The sequence below is a fragment of the Perna viridis genome, chromosome 6, assembly GCF_037379345.1.
Source record: "Perna viridis isolate PV_CMFRI_1.1 ecotype Kerala chromosome 6, ASM3737934v1, whole genome shotgun sequence".
Classification (NCBI taxonomy): Eukaryota; Metazoa; Mollusca; class Bivalvia; order Mytilida; family Mytilidae; genus Perna; species Perna viridis.
The window spans coordinates 15,374,726-15,400,687 of record NC_142450.1 but is presented as its reverse complement, the minus strand read 5'-3'; the positions used below and the strand labels follow the sequence as shown (position 1 = coordinate 15,400,687).

The 25,962-nt window shown below is 31.6% G+C and overlaps 2 protein-coding genes across 3 annotated transcripts in view; both read right to left on the bottom strand.

Moving 5' to 3' along the window:
• Positions 1-25,962, bottom strand: part of LOC148613816 (activating signal cointegrator 1 complex subunit 3-like) — a 204,081-nt gene that overhangs the window by 107,548 nt on the left and 70,571 nt on the right. Inside the window, exon 32 of the mRNA XM_088587463.1 lies at positions 2,047-2,184. Within this exon, the coding sequence (XP_088443589.1) occupies positions 2,047-2,184 (138 nt within the window). The remainder of the gene's footprint in view (positions 1-2,046; positions 2,185-25,962) is intronic.
• Positions 15,258-25,263, bottom strand: LOC148613818 (beta-1,4-galactosyltransferase galt-1-like). Of its 2 annotated transcripts, none has more exons than XM_088587465.1 (2): positions 25,092-25,263; positions 15,258-16,717 (listed from the first exon to the last, which is right to left on the bottom strand). In XM_088587465.1, exon 2 carries the CDS (start codon positions 16,691-16,693, stop codon positions 15,281-15,283), a length of 1,413 nt encoding a protein of 470 aa, XP_088443591.1. In that variant the 5' UTR covers positions 16,694-16,717; positions 25,092-25,263; the 3' UTR covers positions 15,258-15,280. The 2 variants fall into 2 exon arrangements, with proteins under 2 accessions (XP_088443591.1, XP_088443590.1); XM_088587464.1 differs by lacking the exon at positions 25,092-25,263 and adding an exon at positions 17,907-18,020.

Below are 25,962 nucleotides of genomic sequence, written 5' to 3'. Positions count from 1 at the left end.
TCACTGATTTGAAGAAAAGAATTGTGCAAGTATTATAACCAAAAAAAAATGTTTTAAATGGCCTACAATAAGTGAATGTTCTGAAAAAAAGAATCTTGGTTAAATCATAGACAAAATGCTTTATTTCAAATTTGTATTCCTTTCAATATGTCCATTTAAGTGGAGAGATGCTTAATTCAATAAGCTCCTTCCTTTCTGTGGGACAATAGACTAACTTCAATTCATCTTTCTACTTATGTAATATTCCATTGCAACAGTGAAACCTGTCTAAACCAAAACTCTTTCCACTTTCAAATTTTGTTCAGTTAAGACAGGTCTTTAGTTAATCAAGGTTAAAAATATATTTAAGGAGATAGACCTAGGGTAGGGGACACAACTCTTACAAATTATTAGGACGTTTGTATTCAGCATTTTACAACAATCTCATACAAGAATCAAAGTAACTTGGATTGATTTCATTCTGTTTCAAATGAAAGCTTGACAGGCTTTGGTGAAATTGAATATGATACAAACATATCACTGATTTCAAGGGTTATGTCCCTTAACCTAGGGCTACCTCCATCAACTGAGATAAATGGACTATTAGAAGTGTCTTGTTTAGAAAGGTTGGATTTCTTTAAATTTGGTTGTCAGGTTTCACTGTGACATCTAATACAACATTTAAAAATAAATGGCGTGCAACATGTGGAGGATTCTAAAAGAGTAAAGTAACAAAATATTTTGTTATGTAATTTTTGTCAACTGTAGCATAAACTTAATTAAATTTTGATGACTTGTAATATATAGAAGCATTTACTCCAAAGAGAATTAAACAGCAGATGTGTTGTTGAAATACAACCTAATCATTATCTTGACCTCTTTTGCACTTAATTATAATTGTATCCAATCAATAATAGTCCACACAAACTTAATATACATGTACATGTATAGGAAGTTCCTTTATGAAAAGATGAATTCTGAAATTTTAGCTTAAAGTCAGGTACTACATCTTAGCAGTCTCAAGTTTGTTGTGTTTAAAAGTTTTGATGTCAGAGAAAATATCTAAGAAAATTCATACTAAAAGTGAAGAAAGCAAAAACTTGTATATTTCTAAATATTTTTTTAAATTTATTTTGCAATTAGTCACAGGTCATTCACAAGACGGTCAATCTATTTAAAACATGACGTTACACTCATTTTTATGGTAAGTCCCAAACAGGAAGTTAATAACAGACATTTTTTACGTAACCAAAATCACTTACAACATATGTGTCATGAAAATAAAGTCCAAGTTTGAAATAAATCCACTGATACAGATTCAAGATAAATACAAAGAAATCTGCATGGACAGACTAACAGACAATTGGTGATTTTAATTTGCAACCTACACAGCCCATTGAGTGGAGGAATAATTAATTATTCTAACTCACTCTACTTATAAAATGATTTACAGAGAGTGACAAGGAAGATTTAGGTTACCAGACATTCATCAATCATTCAAATGTAGAAAATGACTGAAATGAAAATTTATGAAAATGTGACTGAATTTTAAATTCAAGGAAAAGAATATAAACAATAATTTCACCTGTATTTTTTTTTTTAAACTTAAAAAAAAATGTAAACTCAACCCTTTTTTAACCAGATGTAGATATCAATTTTACATGTATTCAAAGCTGGTGAAGTCAGTAATTTTGTCTGTATTTAAAGCTGACAGACAGCCATTTTACCGGTATTTAAAGTTGGCATAGTCAGTAATTTCATCTGTTTTCAAAGCTGACAAAATCAGTAATTTCACCTGTATTCACAGCTGACATAGACAGTAATTTTACATGTTGTAAAAGCTGACATACCCAGTAATTCTACCTGTATGTTAAGTTGACATAGGTAGTAATTTTACCTGTATTCAAAGCTGACATAGTCAGTATTTTCACCTGTATTCAAATTTGACATAGACAGTAATTTTACATGTATTCAAAGCTGACATAGACAGTATGTTTACCTGTATGTTAAGTTGACATAGGCAGTAATTTTATCTTTAATAAAAGCAGACATACACCATAATTTTACCTGTATTTTGGAGTTGCAAAAGAGTTCCTCAACAACTTTTCTGTCTCTTTCAACTAAACCTGCATGATGAAGTCCAATGCCAAAGGCCAAGGTCAACTTCAAATTAGTGTCTTTCACCCCAGTGATGATGTTCTCCATCTAAAATAAAGAGATCAAGGTCAAACATAGTAAAAGTATAAGAATAACTCCTTTTCCAATAAAATATGATGACTGAAACTACCCTCCATAGATATATACAATGTCATTTCCCTTTATATCTGCATGATGAAAGAAAACAATAACATTCCATCTGAAGCACCGTAAGGGGTCCAAAAAACAAAATACATATCAATTAATATCAAATTCAAACACTGCCAATCAGAGGTAATCCAAAGTGCAGAAACCGTATGGAACTAATGATACTTTTTCTTCCCATTTAAGACGGTAGACCTAGGATAAAGGACACAATTCTTACAAATCATTCCAATGTTTGCATTCAGCAATTTAAATCAATCTTGTGTAGGCACCAAAGTAACGTGGACTTATTTCATTCTGTGTCAAATGAAAGCTTGACAGACTTGGGTAAAATTGAATATAATACAAACATATCACTGATTTAAAGAGTTATGTCCTTTACCCTAGGTCTACCTCCTTAAGCCTAATGCCTATTTCCATAAGTAGTGTCATTTCTGCACATAAAGCTATACTTTGAGGAAAAACATATTTCTATTTCCTTCTTTAATCAACCAAATCAAGACCAATAACTCTTGCTAAGAGCTAATTTCATGTATAGTTCATACATTTCATCTTAAGTGCAACTATGGGAAGTAAAATTAAGACTGGCTATGTGATATGTAATTGTTTCCGAATAAAATAAAATACTTTGCAGGGTGCATCTTGATACAACCACAGAGGTCGAACCCTGATCATTTGGGGCAAGTTTGGATACACCATTAAAATTTGATACAGCAATGAATTTTGATTACAATTAGACATTTGAGATAGGATAAAAATTTGACCATTATGGTTTAGAATATTGTGAAACAATATCATAGACGTTCCTTTGCTTTTACTGGAGTTATATAGTTTTGAAAATTCTAAGAAATGCTTATTTTAGGCCCCTTTTTGGCCCAAAATTCTCCAACAATGGAATCAATACCAACCTTTCTTTTGTGGTTTTGGACTTATTATAAAAAAATTCATAAAAATCAACCAACTAACAATCGAATTATCAAAGGAAAACCAAGTATTTATGGATGAAAACGACAAGGATAAGGATGATGACAGTGCCACACCAATATATGACTACCTCCTTGTCAGTCGTTTAAAATAAAAATGTGATGAATATAACTGAAAATGGTGGCAAATTTTTATCAATTCCATCAAGTAAACATATTCATGGGTATTATCAATTTTCATGGTTTCAAAAATAATCAGCTTTATGTACAGTTAATTTTGTGGGTATTATATTTTGTGTATTTCTTTCTACTGTAAACATACCAAAAATTAGTACATCACTAAGAAATTGATACATTTACAGTACTCTCCTGCCTGATTTTTATAAAAACTGTAATCAAATTCAGTTGGAGTATGAGCAATCTGTTGCACAAGGGAAAACTGACAACAGCAAAGCTTTAAGTCTTTTGCCATACTCAGACCTTAATTAAATTATAATAAAATCATACTTGAAAGAGTTTTGGGGACACTGAATTAGTAGTGTGCTTGCCTTGCGAAAAATTAAACATCCTGCTTAGCAGAGCAAATTAGCAAGCAAAGTATTACATGGTAACAGTATGGGTAAGCATGTTTTTGGTCTGTTGAGGTGATTGGAGGTTTTCATTACCACTCTGTGTAAAAATCAGGCAATGGGTGGCTCATCATTTTTCCAATTTAGTCATTTTTGCCTAAAATATATTCAGTACATCTAGAAAACAATCAAAAAGCTATTTAAGTTTATCCTGAAGCATTTGTTATGTCGATATGTTCTTACTGCTTATATAGGGAAAAATGTGGGAATTTCCCATCATTTTTCAGTAGTGCATTTCAACTAAATGTGACCTATCAATGTCTTAGAAAAGGCAAATTTTAATAACAATAGTTATTTCTGGTGGTTATCAGGTATAATAAATTGGTTAATGCAATAAAATCTCAATTTTTCCTTCATTTGCCACACCTTATATACATTTGCCAGATTCTCAGATGGAGAAGTACTTAAAGATGGCAAACCCTTATGTAGATTCTGTCTGAAGGCTGTTCGTTGGTTCAGATGGATTTCAGTGTACCTGATGAAAGAACTCGAGAGCATATCCTACCTAAGCAGTCAATTAATTGTAATGTTATTCTGGCCTACTCTCAGGTCTGAACATTTCCAAAAACTTTTTCCTCCTGAAGGTACACCAACTGAACATGCTGAAGGACCCGATCTTATTAGCTGAGGCTATCAAGTATGGGGTTTGTTTAAGTTGAATGAGGAATTCCTTCATACCTGTAAACTATTGAAACAGTTCATGTGCACTGACACTGCCTCATAGGGAATATTTTTATATAAAAGCAAGTTTTTAATGTAAAAAAAACAACATTTGTTTAGTATTTATCACAGAAAAAGCAGTAATTTTAACCAAAAATCTCATACAAATCTTACAATTCTATGTGAGAAATTCTTAATTCATTGAATTTGTGGGGGTCTCCCCCAAAATGTGGGAGGGTTAACAGGAATGCATTCATGTTCCATGATTGGTACATGCCCCGTGGAACACCAGTCAAAGTCATTTTGTATTTGTAAATGGAAAACATTAAGAACTAATAAGACCACTGATCTGTATAAAATTTGTGTTTACCAGTAGCAAGTCATGTGTAATATTTTTAACTCACTACTCAAGATCTAACTGGTCAACAGTTTTTTTTTTTTTTTTTTTTTTTTTTTTTAACTATTGATCAGGGTAGCAGTGCTGTACTCATGGTTCACTTGTTTCCCTTCTGATTCATTAGCTAAATAATTTTCAGATATGCTTGGGGTTTATCCCTGAACAATGTTAAAATCCATACAGCGTAATTAGACAAAAATCAACAATCATTGTGGCATTATTCAGTTCTGGATTATGATGACAATATAATGGTTCAGTATAATAAAACATTTGTCAACTGTTCATTCAGGAATCAGTAAATTTATTATCCCCTGACACAAACTTTTACCTTTGGGAATACCTCAGATAATTGTATAGCTACATGTATACCTTAGGCCTCAGTACACAGGCAAAATTATTTCATATAATTTTTGCATGAATTTCACATGATTTTCACCTCAATTGAGCAAGTAAACTTTGTGACAGAGTTCATGTGAAATTCAGGTGAATTGAGCCTTCACATGAAATTCATGTGAAGTTCACATAAATTTCATGTGAAGCTTGATTAACATGAATTTTACATGAAAAATATTTGCCTATGTATAATAGATTTACTGTTCCCCTCAAGACCATTTCACAAATATAACCAGAATAGGTATCATGAATATGTCAAAGAGGCAACAAACCAACTGGGATGTAAATTCCGCATGTTCATACCTTCCATTACATGACTATCATAATTATAATCAAATGAATTTAAGCTCCCAAGTTATTGAGTAATAAAATAATTTTCGTAGAAGTTAATGGAATTTTTTAATTGTCAGTAAATTTTCTGGACAGTCGCTGTGACAAAAGTACAGACAGACACACATAAACCATAAGATATCCCAATATATAACAAGCACTACATGACAATCAATAAATAAATTGCATTGTCAACAAAGAAAAAGTGAAAAACTTGAGAAAAAGAATATTTCAATCCTTGGAATCCAATTTTTTCAAAAGCATCTATTAAGGAGGTAGACCTAGGGTAAGGGACACAACTCTTACAAATCATTTGAACGTTTGTGTTCACCATTTTACATCAATCTCATGTAAACATCAAAGTAACTTGGACTGATTTCATTCAGTTTCAGAGGAAAGCTTGAAAGGCTTTGGTGAAATTGAATATGGTACAAACATATCACTAATTCCAAAAGTTATGTCCCTTACCCTGGGTCTACCTCCTTAAATCATGAAGAGGTCATAGGCAATTAAAGCATACATGCACCACTCAGGTGCACAATATATTGTGTTTACATTTGACTTATCATATTCTCTTTGACATGCATTGATAATTGACACAGTTAAGTTGTGACAATGTGTAAGTACCAGGCTACAACTCTTTTTTCAGATTCAGGCAGCATGTCAATCATCATGAATATACAATTTTAAATGCAGAACTTGCTATTGTGGAAATATCTACAACAAATCTTAAAACACATTTGAAGCAATAATTTACAACAATAAAGGCATGTTTACAAGATCAAAGTGAGTCATCAACATTTCAAAGTTTTTTGATGAAAACTCAGTCAAAGAAAATGTAATCAATCTTGCCTTTTTATATGATCAAAGTTCAAGACAAGTAATCAAAATGCATGGAGAGGAGATCAATCAAGCACCTGCTATTAGCTTTTTTTTTAAACTCTAAAACTCATTTTGAAGTCAATTAAAAAATAGGATGGAGTTCTATTCAATTGAAATGTATCAAAGTCTGTCAAGTTGTTTTGTCAAAAGATTTTGTTATAGATGTACACGGTCAATAAACTTAATCAAAATATATATTTTTTAATATATATATAAAAATTCAGTTGGAAAATGTACCTGTGTGAATGGGTCTACAGAGACCATATTGAAGATTTTGCATCATAAATATGCAGTTTATCTAACATGGTTTACATGGTCAAAAATCTTCATCAAAGTAACAAAACTGACAAAAATTTCGATGGAAAATTTGTTAACGGATCTAAAGAGTAATAATTGAAGAGAGACAATATTATTATTTCATATAAGAGAAGAATTAGCCATTTTAATTGGTTAAAACATAGAAATGTGGTTGTAGTCGATACCAATGTCCTACGAGCAGTCTATATCACAATATTCACTAGTTTATCAACAAATATTATGCTTATTTCATTGACCAATCATATTCTTAATTGTTTTCCTCTACTTTTAACCTAGGAATAAAGTATTTAAAATATTTAAAATGAACAAAAATAATGGAAAATTTAAGTTTGTTAAAATGTATGCTCCCATCCAACAAATCCATCAGAAAAATCAGGGAATCTGAAGCTGGAAGCAGCAGACTTGTTTGCTTGGCCATGTTTACAATGCATCTTAATCACTACAGGGTTTTATTCAAGGGACATAACTCTAAATTCCCAAGTTGGTAATTTTTGTGAAATGCTCTAATAATGACCTATTTTGTGGTCATTATCAGAACATGGTAATTAATGACTGATGGAAATTTTACTGCAGAATTAAGAATGACCAATGAGATATGAAATAACAAATGATAATGTAATGGGCATTATCACACGTAAGTGCCCTCTACAGATCGATTCTTCAATGAAATAAACACAATAGTTGCTTATGTAGAAAATGTAGAAGGTATCATTAAAAAATCTGACAGCTCATAAGAAGTGACATTGCCTTAAACATTGAATATACCCTAGTCTGCAGCTCCGAGTATTATTACCAATCCATGCATTTCTACCAGTCCTTGGGCAGTCAGCCTAATAATGCATGCTACATGAACAATTATGGTATAAGTAATTTTGAATTGAACCAATTTGCATAATAAAGTGTATAGAGATTTCCATAGTGCAATCAGTTGGGAAACATTTAGACAAAATTTTGTTTTTGCATCAGTTATTTTTTTTAAGGCCCGCCTGATTTTTAGATAGACCTGTTCTTCAGTTTGAATTTTCTTAGTCATGATGATTATGTAATACCCTGAATATTTCAAACAAAAATGCCAAACCTTGCAAATAATCAACAAATTTGACCGCCTCAAAAGGATTACAGCAAAATAAACATAGCAATTTATGACACGAAGGGAGAAATTCAGTTAAATCACACTTTTATCTCATAAATTAAACATTATACACCAGGATTAGAGTACTTGAAAACTGTGAAATGTGTTCTGGATTGTTCAACACTGAAGTATCACTTTAATGTTTGATCTGCAAACTACATGTCATAAATGTTACACTCTCAAATGACCATTTACATGTGTGTAAACTAACTTCACAGAAGCTAAAAGTATTTGAAGCTTAGTCTTCCAAGGATAAAGACTAGACAGGAAAAATATACACATACAAAAAAAGATTATGAAATAACCAGAATATCATGTAAATGAGCAACCTGGACTCCATTAAAAACTGGGAGCATGGACCAGGTGCACCGGCAGGGTAAGCATCCTATACAAGTATACTCATGAACCTATGGAAGCAAAAAAAAATATCATAAACGGTTAAAATAGGAGCTTAAAATATTTTAAGCACTTTTAATATACAGCAAATTGTGTTTCTTATCCCCCAAAAAAGTTGCATATGCCTTCCCCCTTCAAAATAAAAAAAAAATGTTTTACTCAAATTTACTCCTCAAAAAGTCCAAATAATTTATATATTTTGCTTGGAGTCATGATTTTCTGCAAAATTTACTTCCAATAGCTTTGAAGCTAGTTCTGTTGAGCTCTGCAATAAGCTATCTTTGTGTCCCTTTTTAATATCTTAAATTAGAAAAATTGTGAGCAATGCTCACGAAAGTGTAATGCTCCGCGCCCCTATTCCATCGCATGCACCTATTGACCTCCAAATTGATTTGGAAACAAATCTAAAACGGGAAGTAAACTAAGGGAATATGTAATTAAGATTCTGTGAATGTTTCATTAAATTACATTCAGAGGTGTAGAAGAAGATATGGATAAGGAGATGGGTACATGTCTGAAGATATTAAATTGGTCATTCTCTAAAAGCCATTGTAACAGATCAACAAGGAAGATTGCAAAGACAATTAAGTACTTCTTTATCATAAAATCAGGCAAAATGAATGTTTATGGCAAATGCAGAAAAAATGATTTTATTGCATTATTCAAAAACTTATACCTCAAAGCTTCCAGAAATAGCCATTAAAGTGTTTGTAACTTTCGCCTTTTTCAGATAATCATAGGTCAAGTTAAGTTGAAATGAACTATAGAAATATGACAGGAAAATGTACCCATACTTTTTTCGAAATTATAAGCTGTGAAAAAAATGTCTAAGTCACAGATGCTTCAGTATAAATTTAAATATTTTTTTGGTTATTTTCTAGATGTATTGAATATAATTGAGGCAAAATAAAACAAGTAGTTAACAAAATTTTGTGCCCCCTTTGCCTGATTCTTACACAGAATGGTACTTAACCCAGAGATATATTACTAATCTTTAGCCATCATTAAAACAGCAACTTTACATACGCCATAAAATTGACATAAAGATGCAATAAAAAGTTTTTAAAATTCTAAATACATTTTTATAAAGGCGATTATAAATTTTGAAACCAATAAAGAGTTCAAGGTATATATACTCTATGCTGAGAACTAAGTGCTATGTCACTACTCCAATTTAAAATCTGAAGCACAATATTTTCTCTATGTCACTGCTTTTGCCTTTTCTATCATCATTAAAATTTTGTAAAAATTTCAACCACCATATTGTCCTTCCTCAGAAGGATAGGTGATCACTTGCAAAGTAATTTGACCTAATTATGGAATAATCATTAAAATGTCTTGTCAGAAGTGTGAATTCAGCATGGGACCAGGAAAACTTTCTTTGCATCCTCTTCTCATTGCAAGAGCACTAGAAAAACTGTGGGCAAAGCTTACTAGGTGGTGTGTGCAACCCCCTACCCCTCTCTGGAAACTATATAGGAAACCCCATAAATCAGTCAGATGACCAAAAACCAAAATAGGAGGCATAAAATGGCTTAGTGAGATAAAGAATTTGTTTAATTAGTCTGAGACAGAACTGAGAATTTTTGAATGGGCAGATAGTATGAATATCAATAATATATCTCCCACTTTGCAGGAGTTATCAACATAGAAGCATAGTATCGGAATAATATATGTTTCATCCAAGCTACTTTAATTTATTTTTAATTGATAATTTTAGTGCTTTTTTTTTTGTTTTTGTTTTTGTTGTTTGTTTTTTTTGTTTGGGGGGGGGGGGGTGTAATATAATGACAATTTGATAATGACAATGACACAATTCTGAAGATTTTCCATGCAGAATATTTACATTGCACGCAAAATAAACATAAAATTTGATTTTCTGTAATTATCTCAAAATCAAATATTTGGAATTTGAAATAATCTGTCAATTCAAGCAAATTATGAGTTATTAGTAAGATCAGATTTCTACAGCTTTAATCAATAGAATAATAAAGAACTCTGTAGAGCTTGGTATAAGGTACCAGCACAGTAATCGAACCTTGAACAGCATAAGGGCAAATGTTGACACAATATCAGTTTTTGACACTATTAAGCATAAGGACTTACAGTTCATTTTGGAAACAACAGGGGCGGATCCAGGATTTGAGTTTAGGGGGGCATTAACTGAATTAAATGCCAGCAAAGCAAGGCAAAAAATATTATGGGGTTAAACTTGTGGTGAAAAATGTTTTTCTTACCGATGTAGTGGGGGGGGGTGTACGCCCGGTACTCCAGTCCTTGGATCCACACCTGAACAAATAGTTTGCACACAATATAGCACAAAATTTGAAATCTAATAAAACATTTTCTGTATCAAACCAAAAACAAAACAATTTCGGTTTTTTTTTTGGTTTTTTTTGTTTTTTTGTTTGTTTGTTTGTTTGGTTTTTTTTTTGGGGGGGAGCAGCCTCTTTGACCTAATATAACTCAAAAACCAAAAGAGATATCTGAAATTTGAATATACTTCAAGCAGGAATTTTCATATGGAATCCAATAAACATAAAACCTAAAATCAGATCAAAAATTAAAAAGTTGATTTATTTTGCGTGGTGTTATCCAATTCTGTACACCCTTTAACTCCAAAACAGAAAAAGATAAGCCTACCCTGTAAAAATTTTTTCCAAACAGAATTTCAAAAGGAACAGGTTGACATATGAATCATAAAAAATCAAATCGAAAATAAGCTTTCTATATCAACTACTTTCCTCCTTTTAGCCCCTTATTTCCAAAAGAGGTGAGGCAAAACCCTAAAAAAGATTTAGGGCCCACCATCATGTCCCTATGAACAATGTGATAAAAATTTAAAAAGATTGCGTAAGTTTTTGTACATAAACTTAAGTTAATGGAAGCCAATGATGACAACCACAATGCCAACAATGACTGGGTGATACCATTATACAAACACAAAATTTGTTTTGGTTTAATGGTATCACCCTGTCTTCATCAGTATCATCTTCATCACTGTTGGTGTCCCATGATTATAAAGGCTAAACTGAAAAATACAATAACCAACTGTAAGATTCAGTACAATAGAACCCTACAAAAACCAGACCCTGGAGTAACAAGTCTCTGTAGAAACTAGACCCTGAAGAAACCAGACCCTACCTGGTAAATCTAACTATGTGTAAACCCAAAAACTTACTTTCACTAATTTCAAACCTGTCAGATCAGATCATCTGTCTTAAAAAAAACTGAACACAATCTTTAGATCAAAAGGCTGTAGTATTTTAATATCTCTTTCTAATAACCTTAACAGTCTATAGGCACTACAGTTTGTCTTAGGGTGTATGTTCTGAAAATTACCCCAGAAACACTTTCATCCAGCTTCCTTTAAAAGACCCTTTAATTAAAGGACTCCCAGCACCACATATCAATGAGTTGGTCTGACATTAATATCCATGACTTGCTAAGATATCCTTTACCTGTCTGTACATATATGAAATCCTTTATTTTGTATTAATTATTCAAGATGTAGACAGTTCAAGGTGGAATAATGCTGTCTAATCGCCAAGTAACAGTATAAAGTCCAAAGCATTGATTTGTATATTCTTTACCCAGCTTAAAACAGGAAAAAAAATGTTGAAACAAAACAGTTATGCAAATGTTGAAACAGTAGTCATGCAAATGTTGAAACAGAACAGTCATGCAAATGCTGAAACAGAACAGTCATGCAAATGTTGAAACAGTAGTCATGCAAATGTTGAAACAGAACAGTCATGCAAATGCTGAAACAGAACAGTCATGTAAATGTTGAAACAGTACAGTCATGCAAATGTTGAAACAGCACAGTGAAGCAAATGTTGAAACTTTTTTTTGTTGGGGTTTAACGTCCGAGCAGCAATATTTCAGCTATATTCAGATGATCAAATGTTGAAACAGTACAATCATGGAAATGTTGAAACAGAATAGACAAGCAAATGTTGAAACAGAACAGTCATGAAGATGTTGAAACAAAACAGTCATGCAAATGTTGAAACAGAACTGCTAAGCAAATGTTAAAACAGAATGGTCAAGCAAGTGTTGAATCAGAACAGTCAATCAAATGTTGAAACAGAAGTCAACTAAATGTTAAAACAGAACAGTCAAGCAAGTGTTGAAACAGAACAGTCAACCAAATATTGAAACAGAACAGTCAAGCAAATGTTGAAACAGTACAAGTCTTTAATATGAAGGTATATACAGTAAAACCTGTCCAAACTGAGCCCTTTTAGACTGTGAAATTTGTTCACTTACGACAGGAGTTAAATAGCTTTAAAATAAATTTAAATTGATACAAAGGGACTTTAAAAATTGTTGAAATAAAACAGTCATGCAAATGTTGAAACAGTACAGTCATGCAAATGTTAAAACAGTAGTCATGCAAATGTTGAAACAAAACAGTCACACAAATCTTGAAACAGAAGTCATGCAAATGTTGAAACAGTACAATCATGCAAATGTTGAAACAGTACAATCATGCAAAAGTTCAAACAGAACAGTCAAGCAAATGTTGAAATAGAACAGTCATGAAGATGTTGAAACAGAAAAGTCACGAAGATGTTAAAACAAAACAGTCATGCAAATGTTGAAACAGAACTGCCAAGCAAATGTTAAAACAGAACAGTCAACCAAATGTTGAAACAAAACAGTCATGCACATGTTGAAACAGTACATGTCTTTAATATGAAGGTATATACAGTAAAACCTGTCCAAATTTAGCCCTTTTAAACTGTGAAATTTGTTCATTTAAGACAGGTGTTAAATAGCTTTAAAATAAATTTAAATTGATACAAAGGGACTTTAAAAATTGTCTGGTTTTGACAGAATTTTTGGTTTATTAAAGGATTTGTATATAAAGGTTTCACTGTACTCATTATTAATGATAATTTAAGGAGAACGGATGTGGTGAATATGTTAAAGAGACAACAACCTCAATGGGATAAAAAATGTCAGCTCAGGACCATCTCAGGGGTCTTCAATGAATGACCAGGAAACCCATACACCACAGGGCAGGTTGCAGCTGACCCCAAAACAACATTATTCACAGGTACAGCAAAATAGTTGCCCTTATATACTCCAGCAACATAAAAGTAAACTGAACGTGAAACAAAACAATACATATACAGATGCCAGAAATTTCAAACTTGTCACAGATCCAAATATGTTTAAATATCTGTAGCTAGAAATATACTCCTGTTCAATTATCTGAATATCAAACTTGGTGCAATATTAGTTATTTTATGAGAAAATTTATATTTTAAATTCTACTTGCCAATTCTAGGTATTAACAAGAAATATAACATGCTACCAGAAATAAGCAGTTTTTCCACGTTTTGACCATTATAATTTATGAACAAGTATATATTGTTTCCAAGTCAGTTATGAAATATAACGAGAAGAGGTATGGTGAATATGTCAAAAAGACAACACCCCACTGGGATGAAAATGTCGGCCACCCATTGGTCTTCAATGAACGACGAGGAAACCCTCAGACCACAGGACAGGTTGCAGAATGTTAAGTTAGAATGTAAAGTTCTAAATCATTCCAAGCTAAATTAATGATAATATAATAAATATGAAAGAGTGAATAACCACAATATGATAACCAGTGTCAAAGAATGCCTAATTTAGAGAGTATGCGGAAAAATTAATTTTCAATGTGTTCTTGGCACATGTGATTATATTTTGTTTATTCACAATAACCAGTTTCTCCATTATTGGTTGCTATTTTCAAAATGAAGTTTTGCTCAACCACATAACTATAATATATACATAATACACTGAAAGAGTAATCAAGGGAACCAAAGTTATAGCAGTAATCAAAAGAATGTAATCCAGGGACAAAGACCAGACGTGGAAAACAGACATACACAACAAAGAACATAAAGTAACTAAAATCATACATACAAAGTAACAAAAGCAAATGAGCAACTCGGACTCCACTAAAAACTGAAACAGCATATACCTCAACACATATGGGAAGTTTTTTTTTTCATAATTTTCAACTAATTGCTCAAATGGTGTTGGTTAACTGGATGATCTCAATAGATAACTTTAAACTAGAAAAATTGTGTGCAATGCTCGCTACTTGAATCTCCCACTCATGCATTTGATAACATGTATCTTTTGATCTCCATACAGATTTGGATCACAATCTAAAACAAGAGCTACACGATGAAAAATGTAATTAAGATTCCGTGAAAGTTTCATTTAATTCTATTCAGCGGTATAGAAGGAGTAACAAATAAGAGATGGGTCCCCCATGTCCCCATATTCAACTTAAACAGGAGGTACACAATTGGAGTACTATAAACGTATTATTATTTCTAAGATTCTGTAAGGGGAACATATATATTCCCAGGTACTATTTTTCAAGGTTTCTGTGCACCATGAAAATAGGGAAAAATTAGTAAAAAATTAATGTGTTTACAGTATGTAATAAAGTTTCTATGAAAGTTGCAATGAATTTCGAATTTGGTAATGGAGAAGTAATGGATAAGAGAAAGGTAATGGAAGGAAGGAAATATTGACAGAAAAACAAAGGTTCTTATCACTATATATACCCTACTCTGCAAGTAGAGGTGTATACAAATGATTTGTGGACATTCCCTGTGATATATTGAATATAGACAATCCATAACTTAAGCTTTTGATCACAAATCATTAGATTTTTAAATGAATAGAAAGTATGAGAAACAGTCTCTTAAATACATTTAATATGACTCCTTGATTATTGGATTTCTAAAATCTGGGAAGTCAAATCACAAATCCATACAACAATAAGCTCTCTGATAAAGACTGCTTTATTGTGTGTTTTATAATCTCACAAGATTTGGGCAAAAATCAGAAGAAGTCGAAAAAGGCAAGAAATATTTACCATTTTTTTCAAAACGACAATCTTTAAACTTTTTAAAAAACAAATTTATTGAACAATAACAACTTGAGCATCATCTGTTAAATTAAACTGAATACTATTAAGTTTATCAACTATGGCACGGACATGTAGAATGGATTTCCCTACAGCACCATATTTTTCTTTCATTATCCGATCCTCTATCCAGGCTTTACAGTTCATCCCATAATTTGATAAACACCCTCTGTAATGATGAAGTATGACTTTTGACACGTCAGCAGCCATTATTTTATAATGTTCTAACAATGGCTTACTAACATGATGAATACCAATCTCAAATATGGCAGTGGGTTTGACTAGCACCTTTGTTCGAAAACGACTCAACATTTTTGTTCGTTTAATACTACTAAAACTTAGAACATCCCCTTTTGCGGTAGTGTCAAAAAATGCACTATATATCCCAAGTCCTACAACATTACCAGTTAGCATTTGTGACAGCGTCTGATGCCAATATTTTGACCAATCATGCATAACAATCAATTCATCAATATCTTGAATTGCTAACTTATCAGTTAAACTCATTGATCTATATAAACAATCATTGTGTGCGATTAATTGGCCATGATACCATATATGGGCATCTTTAATATTCTCTGGTAATTTCCATGGTATAACGGAAGCTAAACTTTTATTCGTATAATAATCTAATGCTAAATTACTTCTCTGATCTTGAATGCCTAGAGAGTAAAAAATAAATTTTTCAGCACCAAAATATCTTGTAATCTCCATAAACTCGATCAAACGTGATGAATTAACATTCCCAAATAATGGCGGGATGCAAACAGCATATTCTGATTGAACTGATCCTGGGTCTAGACGAATAAGATTTAATGTTATATTACGGGATTCTGGTGACGAATCAGATATCCTGCGTAAACTGATAGTAACATTACATGGATTGGGAATACTCTTCGGGATCAAACACGACATAATCCAGCCACCATATTTTTTATTATGGTTTTCACACATCTCATATTTCTCTGCCACAATTTTGATCAATTTGTTATTATTTCCCATGACAGAACAGGTTATTACAATATGATCCTTCTTCCCTCGCAACAAAATGGACATTATCCGAATATAGGTCGCATTCAATCTTGTGTCTAGATATGCTGAATAAAGGTAAAATAAATCTTCCTCTACCGTCTGGAATGAAAACTGGTTTGTTTCTGGGGGCAAATAACAACTATGTTGACTGGAATGTTTCAGAGGCTTTTTCCAATTAAATATTTCCATTTTAACAGGCCTAGAAATAACTTTATCTGTAGTAGTTTCGTTATGCCTATGGAAAACCTGCGTGGCAGTGTTACAAATTTCAACCTGGAGTCGACTATGCAGCAACAGAACCATTAGAAAGTACAAGCCAGAAATGGTCACCATGTAGAAATAGGTATTCTTTTTATTCTTGGTCATAATCTTCATGAACCATGCATAATGTCACCAGTCCTGCAAAAAAAAAAATAAATTACACTGAAAACTGTCTAAACTGAACCCATTTTGACTTTAAAATGTGTTCAGTTTAAACAGGTAACTAGTTTACCAAGGTTCAAAATACATTCAAATTGATATAAGGGGCTTTAACAAGTGTCTGGTTTAAAGTTTTATTCAGAGTTCGGTTAAAAAAGGTTTTACTTTGAATCCTAAAAGAATGCTTACTCTCAAGTGGATTCCATGGACTGATAAGACTTTTTAGTGAACTGATGTTGATATGATGAATTCCAAAAAATATGACAAATTAAAAATATTGAAGTAAAATGTCACAGTAAAGACAGTTTCTTCATTTCTTATTTTCTTTTAAATTCTTAACAAATGTAACAAACATCTGTTATTATACAGATAGAATTTTACATTAACATGTATTAAAAAAGCCCTGAAAAAAATGAGAACTAAATTTACCAGCTGAAAATAAAAAAAAACAGAAAATCATTCCATTTTACAATAAGTAAGCCTCATAACTCAAATTTAAAAAGTTAAAATTTATAAAAAAAAACAAAAACAAAAGGGAGTTCACATAAATAGAAAGAAACAAATTATCAAATTTCACAACAATTGTTGACAGAATTTTCAGTTATTGTGCCAAGTGTGAACAACGGACACCACTAATACCATAAAATGTTCAGTCTTCAAAACTGAACCCATAGGTATCATGTATAGAGGAAATGACTGGTACAAAAAAGTATACATATATATATACCTTAAACTGTGGTTAACAATGTAATCTTAGCAACCCCCCTCCCTTTTCCCCCAAAAATAGAATTAATGATTGAGTAAAAAATAAAATAAAAAAAATAATAATTAGTATAGCTGACTTCACTATTAACGAAATCATCTGTCAAAATAACGTACAATCACCCCCACCCCCCCAAAAAAAAAGCTTTCTACACTTTTAGATTCATACAAGGAAATCTGTCAATTTTTTAATATTATTAACAGCACAAAGTTTTACAACATTCATTCATTCATAAATTCCTTAACTTCAATGAGAAGGCTTCAAAAAATCATTAAAATAAATAGCTTTTCATTTTTTTTAAATAAAAAAAATGTTTCTGACCAAAAAAGGGTTATCAATCAAACATTTCAAATACTTAAGTTATAATAATATCATGATATTAATGTAATAACTCAAAACTCTTACTTTTAATCAGACAAAGTAGTTAACGTTCCATATAAAACTTGTCTCTCACATATTTCACTTCAGGATCATCAATAAAACTTCAGTAGGAAGTGAAATCGGACTTTTATATTACAGGTAATTTACATTTACAGGTGTATAAAACATGAAAACAAACATCCCAAGAGCTTTATAAACAAAATCAGAAACATTTAAATTAGAAATCCTTAGAAAAATATTAGCATTTTTTTTTCTATGTTGCATACTGATTTTACTCAAATACCTTAACAGGGAGTACTTATAGATTTTAATGTTACTACAGTAAAACTGGTATAAACTGAATCCCCTTTGGACCCGAGGGTCTTATTCATTCAAGTCAGGCACTAGAACAAATTAGAGGAAGGTATGAATCCACATATGAATTAGAGCTCATGCATCTTAATTTTTTTTTTGACAAGTTGTACCCCAATTGAGAAGATGTTGGTTTTAGCCTAGGTCCAGTTGAAAATAGGTTCTACTATAGAAGTTCAATCAGATAAATTGAATGGTATTTTCTGCATAGCCCATATAATCCTGCTGCTTAAATTGGTATTGATCATATATAGATGACTTTCACTGTTTAAACATGCAAAGAGAAAAATAAAAATATTAGATTTATATACAAAAATCAATTGAAACATCCATTTGGAATTTTTGTTTTTTTATCATTGAACCATCCAATCAAACTGAAAATTCTCTTTTTTAATATTTAAAATATAAGCCATGATTGTGTAATGATACTGATGTTGCCATTACAATGATAAACAAAACTGCTATGAAATGTAACATAGCAGTAACTCCTAAAGGACATAGGCCATCCCCATTCCCCAACCCCCTCTACCCTAACCCCTTTACCCTAACCCCGCTACATCCTATAAGTAGAAGATGGTCAAAAGAACAAAATGGGCTGTTTAAGCAAGACAGGTTCAGAATGATATCAAAATCCCATGATAAAACCCAGATGTCAGCCCCTCACCAATCAAATTTTTAAGTCCGAACTTCTCAGTTTCTTTAATACATGGAAACTGGAAACTCTCCTTGCAATAAACCTGTCTAAAATCCTATGTTTTGTTGATGCCCCCACCTTCCAAAAAAAAAATCTAGCTCAACTCAATAATATTTCGACCCAATTTTTTATGGGACCAAATAGATAGATTGTTTAGCCCTTCCCTTTTCCACAAAAAGACACACTCACACAGATATAAATACTTTCTTTCTTTTAATTTTCCATTTCCTCTCTAATTGTCTTTAATTTAGATGCACAACATCATAAAGTGAACACTATTTTGTAAACTAAGCTTAAAATAGTTTACATAGGTGTATTATTGTATAAGGAATTTCCTTGCGCATTGAAACTGAAAAGTATCAGGGCTTCAGAATATGTTCCATGTAGAAAATATTTAAATTTATTAAAGGGTTCATATCAGTTCTAAACCTAAGTTCATTACAATTTATTCCTCATATAATTCTTTTAACAATAATGTGCATATCTAATTTTCCCTTATACACGGTAAAGACAATTCAATACTGTTTCCTGCATCTTAAATATCTTCCTTATACATGTATGATACACATAAGGCAAAACAAAACAGAATGTGCGTTTCCTAAAACACCTTTAAAAAAAAACATTGCCAAGCACAGCATTTGATACAACAGCCTGCTGGGCTCTGTTCACTTGAAGAAAGTGTTGAAGAGAGTAACCATGGAAACCAAGGTTATAGAGGTACAAGTCTCTGCAAGAATCAGGCAGTGTTTGAAATTTTGTTTTCTTTTTGTAGGGCTTGAAAGTCTCATCATTCATAAGAGTAATCAAGGGAACCAAGGTTATAGCGGTAATCAAAAGAATGCAATCCTGGGACAAAGACCAGACATGGAAAACAGACATACACAACAAAGAACATAAAGTAACTAAAAACATACATACAAAGTAACAAAAGCAAATGAGTACTCGGACTCCATTAAAAACTGGAAGCATGGGCACAATATTAGTTTTTAACACACAAAACATAAGGACTAACAGTTTTATTATGGATACATCACTCATTTGGATACAATATTGCACAATATTTTGAAATTCAGTTTCAATGTGAAGGTCAGCTTCAGGGTGCATTCATGGATCATTTTGTACCTCATTATCTCAAAAACCATAAATGATATGGTTAATATGTTAAGTACACTTCTTAAAGATCTCGTATTTAGGCTGGGATTTTTAAGTGGTATCCAAATAAAAAATTATTTCAAAATTGCAGCAAAAGTAAATCTATTCTTTGGGGTGTGGTTGGTCCCCAATGAACCCTTATAACTTGAAAACCAAAAGATATCTGAAATCTGATTGAAAAATGTGCCTAGGGATTTTTTTTTTTCATGAGGAATTCAATATAAAAAAAATCTAAATCAGACCAGAAATAAACAAGCTATTGTCAAAAAATCAGAAAAAAAATTGTGGCCCCTTACCCTTTCTTGGCTCAAGTCACAACCCCAGTAATCAATCCAAGTCTTCTTTTTGTGGTATGACACCTTGAAATACAATTTCAAAAAGATTCATTCACTAATAGTCAAGTTATTGTCTGGACATCAGGAAAATGCATGTTTCTGGTCCCCTTATTTTGGCCCCCAATTTCTGAAAAGTTAAAATTTTACTGAAAAAACCTAACCAAATCTGACCATTGTGGTATAGATTATAGTGGTATAATATCATAGACATTACTATGCTTTTATTGGAGTATAACATTGTTAAAATTCCATGAAATCCTTGTTCAAGGCCCCTTTTAGGCCCCTAATTCTAAAATGGTTGGGGCCACAACCCCCAAAATTTTTACCAACCATCCTTCTTTGTGGATTGAAACGTTGTTATAAAATTTTATATAGATCAACCAACTATTATTTAAGTTATTGCATGAAAACCAAGTGTCTACAGACAACAACAGCACCAAACCGATATATAACTAAAAATTTTTTGCACTTGTATAATAAATAGGATAGGTAGAAATATCTTTTCATTTTAATATTGCTTTTAAATAGAGTCTATGGGAGAATTATTCTAACTTAACATTATCACTGGTGTTTGCTTTTATTTGACAACAAAATTAGAATCAACTGCACTGTTACATTTAATAAAATTTGTTTATTGCTGAATGACTTTCAATAAAATGCTTCACAAGGCACGGCTTGATATCACCCAAGCAATCGTAGCCTGTACAGTTCTATTTTTATAATCAAATATTAAAAGAGGGTGGAGGGTGAGGTACCAAATTATCTTTTACCACTATACATTTTTAAAACATTTGTAAAGAATATGGATTTTTGTCTCTTCGCCTTTAGAGTTCAATTTGCTTGGAAAAACAAGAATTACTTAAAAGATTGGTCTTATTGTCTTTCAAAATTTATATGAAATTAAATATAGTTTTGGCCAACAAAAGCATATGACTCCCCGTGTTCCAAAGTACAAATGAGTATCAACAGGGTATAACTCACACAAAATCAAGTGGATCATACAATCCTAGTAATATGCACAACTATACATCATATCCTTACCATATACATATACCTGCAAAGTTTAATGAAATTTGGTGGAGTAGTTTTCATGAGTTGTAAATACAAGTGTGACAGACAGACAGACGGATGGACGGACAGGGCAAAAATAATATGTTTCCCAACCAAAGTGGCAGTAGACATAATTCCTTTCAATTACCATTGGTTGAGACCTATTAGTAAAAAGAGACTGCGGCCACAACTTTTTCTTTGTTTTCTAAGGAAATACACTAATGCTGTTCTTCATCTATAAATCAATAATCAGATCTCATATCATGTTTACAAATAATTGTTAATGAAGTCTTCATAAAGAGCTTTGATCATGAAAAGAAAATAAAATTTCTATTGGCAATTTAATTGAGAGACAAACTAATTTTAAGTGTGTGCATCCCTTTGTCTGTCTGTCTGTACCGTGTCATGGATTAGGTATGGTAGTCAAATTTACATTTCAATCTATATTTTCCCGGTCAAATTTATCTTACTGAACTTGAAACCTAGGTATGGTAAATAATTTGTTTTCTTTTCTTTTGCCAGGGACCTTAAATTTCATGATTTAAAATAAAATCTAGGACCAGTTCTGACAGTACAGCACTTAAATCTTATGATAAAGGCTAGCACACATCAGCTTGCACATATGTGCATGAGAACCCTCACAACTTTACATTTAAATTTAGAAGATACTAAAAATAAATGATGGATTTGACAGAAAATTTTTAGTCTACTGTAAATTTAGAAATTATTGTGTGCATTTAATACAGCCATGTTTTCATTTCAGTCAAAAATAAGATTAAAAAGTTTGAATGTTTTAGAATAATCCTAAAAATTCAACGATACAAGTTTAAATCATAACAATGTGAAGGCAGTCACATTTTTGCACAATAAATAAAAACATCACAAAACTTTTTGGGTAGGTAATATACAGTTTAAAACAAAAAAATGGTATTAACTTTTCTATAAATACAATGTTTTACAAAAAGATCAAAATATTTATTTCACTCAAACAATGACAGCATCGAAAGCCCTAATCAGAAAAACTCAAAAGCCCAATCCGATTAACTAAACAAATAGATTAAATGTTTAAAGTAAAGAGGATAGAAAGTTTAGTCAATATATGATGAAGTTAATGCTGTTTAAGACAAATAGATAGAGGTACAAGTCTCTGCAAGAATCAGGCAGTGTTTGAAATTTTGTTTTCTTTTTGTAGGGCTTGAAAGTCTCATCATTCATAAGAGCAATCAAGGGAACCAAGGTTATAGCGGTAATCAAAAGAATGCAATCCTGGGACAAAGACCAGACATGGAAAACAGACATACACAACAAAGAACATAAAGTAACTAAAATCATACAAAGTAACAAAAGTAAATGAGCAACTCAGACTCCACTAAAAACTATGAGCACGGACCAGGTGCACCGGTAGGGTAAGCGTCCTCTGCTTTTCTAGAAACACAAGCCGAGTTGCTCAGAATGAGTTCAAAGAGTAATCAAAGGAACCAAGATAGAACTGTCTTATCATGTGACTATTAACTCATGAGAATGAATTCAAAAGTAATCAAGGGAACCTATTCTAGTGGAAATAAAAAATATGTAATTCATGAAAAAAGACCTGATATTATAGAAAAGAGACATACACAACGAAGAACATAAAGTAACCAAAATAATACATACAATGCAACAAAAGGAAATGAACAACTCTGACTCCACTAAAAACTGGGAGCACAGACCAGGTGCACTGGCAGGGTTAGTGTCCGCTGCTTTTCTATAAACATCTGCCGAGCTGTTCAGACACATAGGTAGTGGTTGTTTATGGGTATAAACTACAATCCTATCAACGAAAACCTCTAATTCATAAATGATGAAAATATGATTTTAGACCATTAGTTTCCACACTAGTGTAAAAGTACCAATGTTCATGGTTTTCGCAGGTAGGCATAACCACAAAATATGGTTCCCAATGAAAAGGAGATTTTCCATTGTGTTTACTGAAAACCTCAAAACCACAAATTCGAGAATCAAAGAACTTGTGTTTCTTCCCTAATCCATGAAAATTAGTGTCCCCAAATTCAAGTATTTTCACAGTACATGAAGTATGATAATTCCAGTAAACAGAATATTGTGATAACTATGCATTATATACAGCAAAACCTGTCTAAACCAAACCCTAAATAATCAAAAAAACCTGTCTAAACCAGACCTTGAATAATCCAAAAACCTGTCTAAACCAAAGCCTGAATAATCTCAAAACCTGTCTAAATCAGACACTTTTAAAAATTTCTTTCCAAGTAGTTTTAATGATTTTTTCATCTTGGTAAATTGAACATCCATCTAAACAGAAACAATTTTATTTGTCTAAATATCCTGTTGGTAAAAATCTCACCACAGTTTTTGTTTTGTATTTAGTAATATATGCCGATTGTAAATAAAACTGATTTATTATTTATTAATTATTGTGGATTTTTCTACACCATGAATCTCTTTTACTATAGGCAGTGTCTGAATTTTTAATGGATTGGTACTTAAATCTACTTATCAATTTTACAGTTATGTATCTAAAAGGCAATTCATTGGGTAATGGTTATTCTAGTTACAAAAAAAACATATCTATCCCATGAAGATAACTATTTTATTTACTGCAACAGTTTATCATTTCAGTCTGTAACAATATCAGAATATTTAGTAATTACACCATTTATTGACATGATATGGTTGACTGAACACTAGCATTAATGTCACTTCAATAATTAATCATAATCATAATGGGTTGATAAGTCAGTAAGTCTTTCAACGATGAAAATATGAATATCGACTCAAAGGAGGATAACTTTATTTTCAAACAGGTTTAACATTTCAGAACTTTCAACATGTTGCATTTTGTTTTAAGTAGCACTCCAGCTAAAAATCATGCAAAATGCGATTCATAGCTGGAAAGCCTTATTATTTTTATTTTTGATATTTTGTTTAAAATGTTATAGTAAACAGAAATTAACATGTGGCTTTTCAAATAACCCTTGTTCATAGGCGATAAAAATATATAGAATGTACTGTAGAATTCAAAATTAAGGGAAATGTAAAATTGTAAATGACACAAAATACTATAGAAACTGTTGGATTTTCAAAGTAGATTACCTCCTAAGAGCAAAAAGATTGGAATAAATAACTATACATTTTATCATGAAGACCTATAAAGCAACAAACTTACAAAAAATAAAAATGTATAGCCTATTTTTGGGTGTATATCAAATATTACAGAATTTGCACGATTCTTACACAGACTGATACTTAAATCAATACTGTCATTCTGCAAATGCTGTTCAAGTTTAAGAATGTTATGTTTTTTTTTTTTATTTTTAGAGTAGAGTGACATTTGCTGAGCAGTATATTTATCAAAATCAAATACATTTTATAAGTGGATATAAAAGTCCTATATATTTTCTGTTGCCAAAAATGTCTCATTAAAATATCCTTTTATAATTATTCAAATTTTTAAAGACATAAAGAGATAGGTCTGCATTCAAAACAAAGACTGGAAAATAAGCCTGTCTTTATAAAAAATGAAATTATCCTAAGAACTACCATTATTACTCAAATAACATTATGAATTATGCAGCATAAATCAAATCATTTTACTAAGTCATCTCTTACCTTAAAAAAACTTTACAACATAAAATGAACAATCCTTTATAATCGTATAAAATAAAATGCCATGTTTGGTCGGGATCCGATCACAATAATTACGCTTGATAACAATCAGTGTACGAGAGAAATTCAAAGAATACCAGAACAGAGAGTATTGGAGATGTTTTATCCTCAGCCAACAAATTATTAACGGGAAAAAAAATCAATAGTGAAAATTATTAGACAGAATAGCTGGGGATCTTTTACTTTCTGTAGTTGCTGACGAAAGAAAATTTCTGAAATAATTCGTCATTTTGGCCTTAAGCTTTTTCAATAAAGAATACCTCACGCTATCTTGGTCACATGGATAATAATGGAAGTCCATTATGAATCTAATGACAAGAATTTATTTATTTGATGTTACATGTACAAAGTAATAATTGTAAAAATTAATCTATAATTTCTTCTTTAGCAAACTACTACACTGCAGTCATACAGCAACGAAAAAATTAAAAAAAAAAAACTTGGTTCGGAAAGTAAGCAAAACTTTTAATTTTTCAACACCTTCTGACTGGTTAAATTAGGAGACACATTACTACTTTAAAAATGCTTGTCGAGAAATGGCCAGAATACTTTAGGGTAGGTACATAAAATTAGAATCGGTGGGATTAGCAAAAACAGGGAACTTTTTTATAGGTCTGATAAAAACAATTCAAAAATATAAAAAGATAAAGCTTGTGAAAAAAATAGAAAAGTTTGGTGACAATACAAAGATAATGTTTGTGGACAAAAATGAACAGTTTTGTGACTTTACAAAGATAATGTTTTTGGGGAAAAAAAAAGAAAAGTTCTGCAACTTTACGAAGATAATGCTTGAGAAAAAAAGGAAAAAAATATA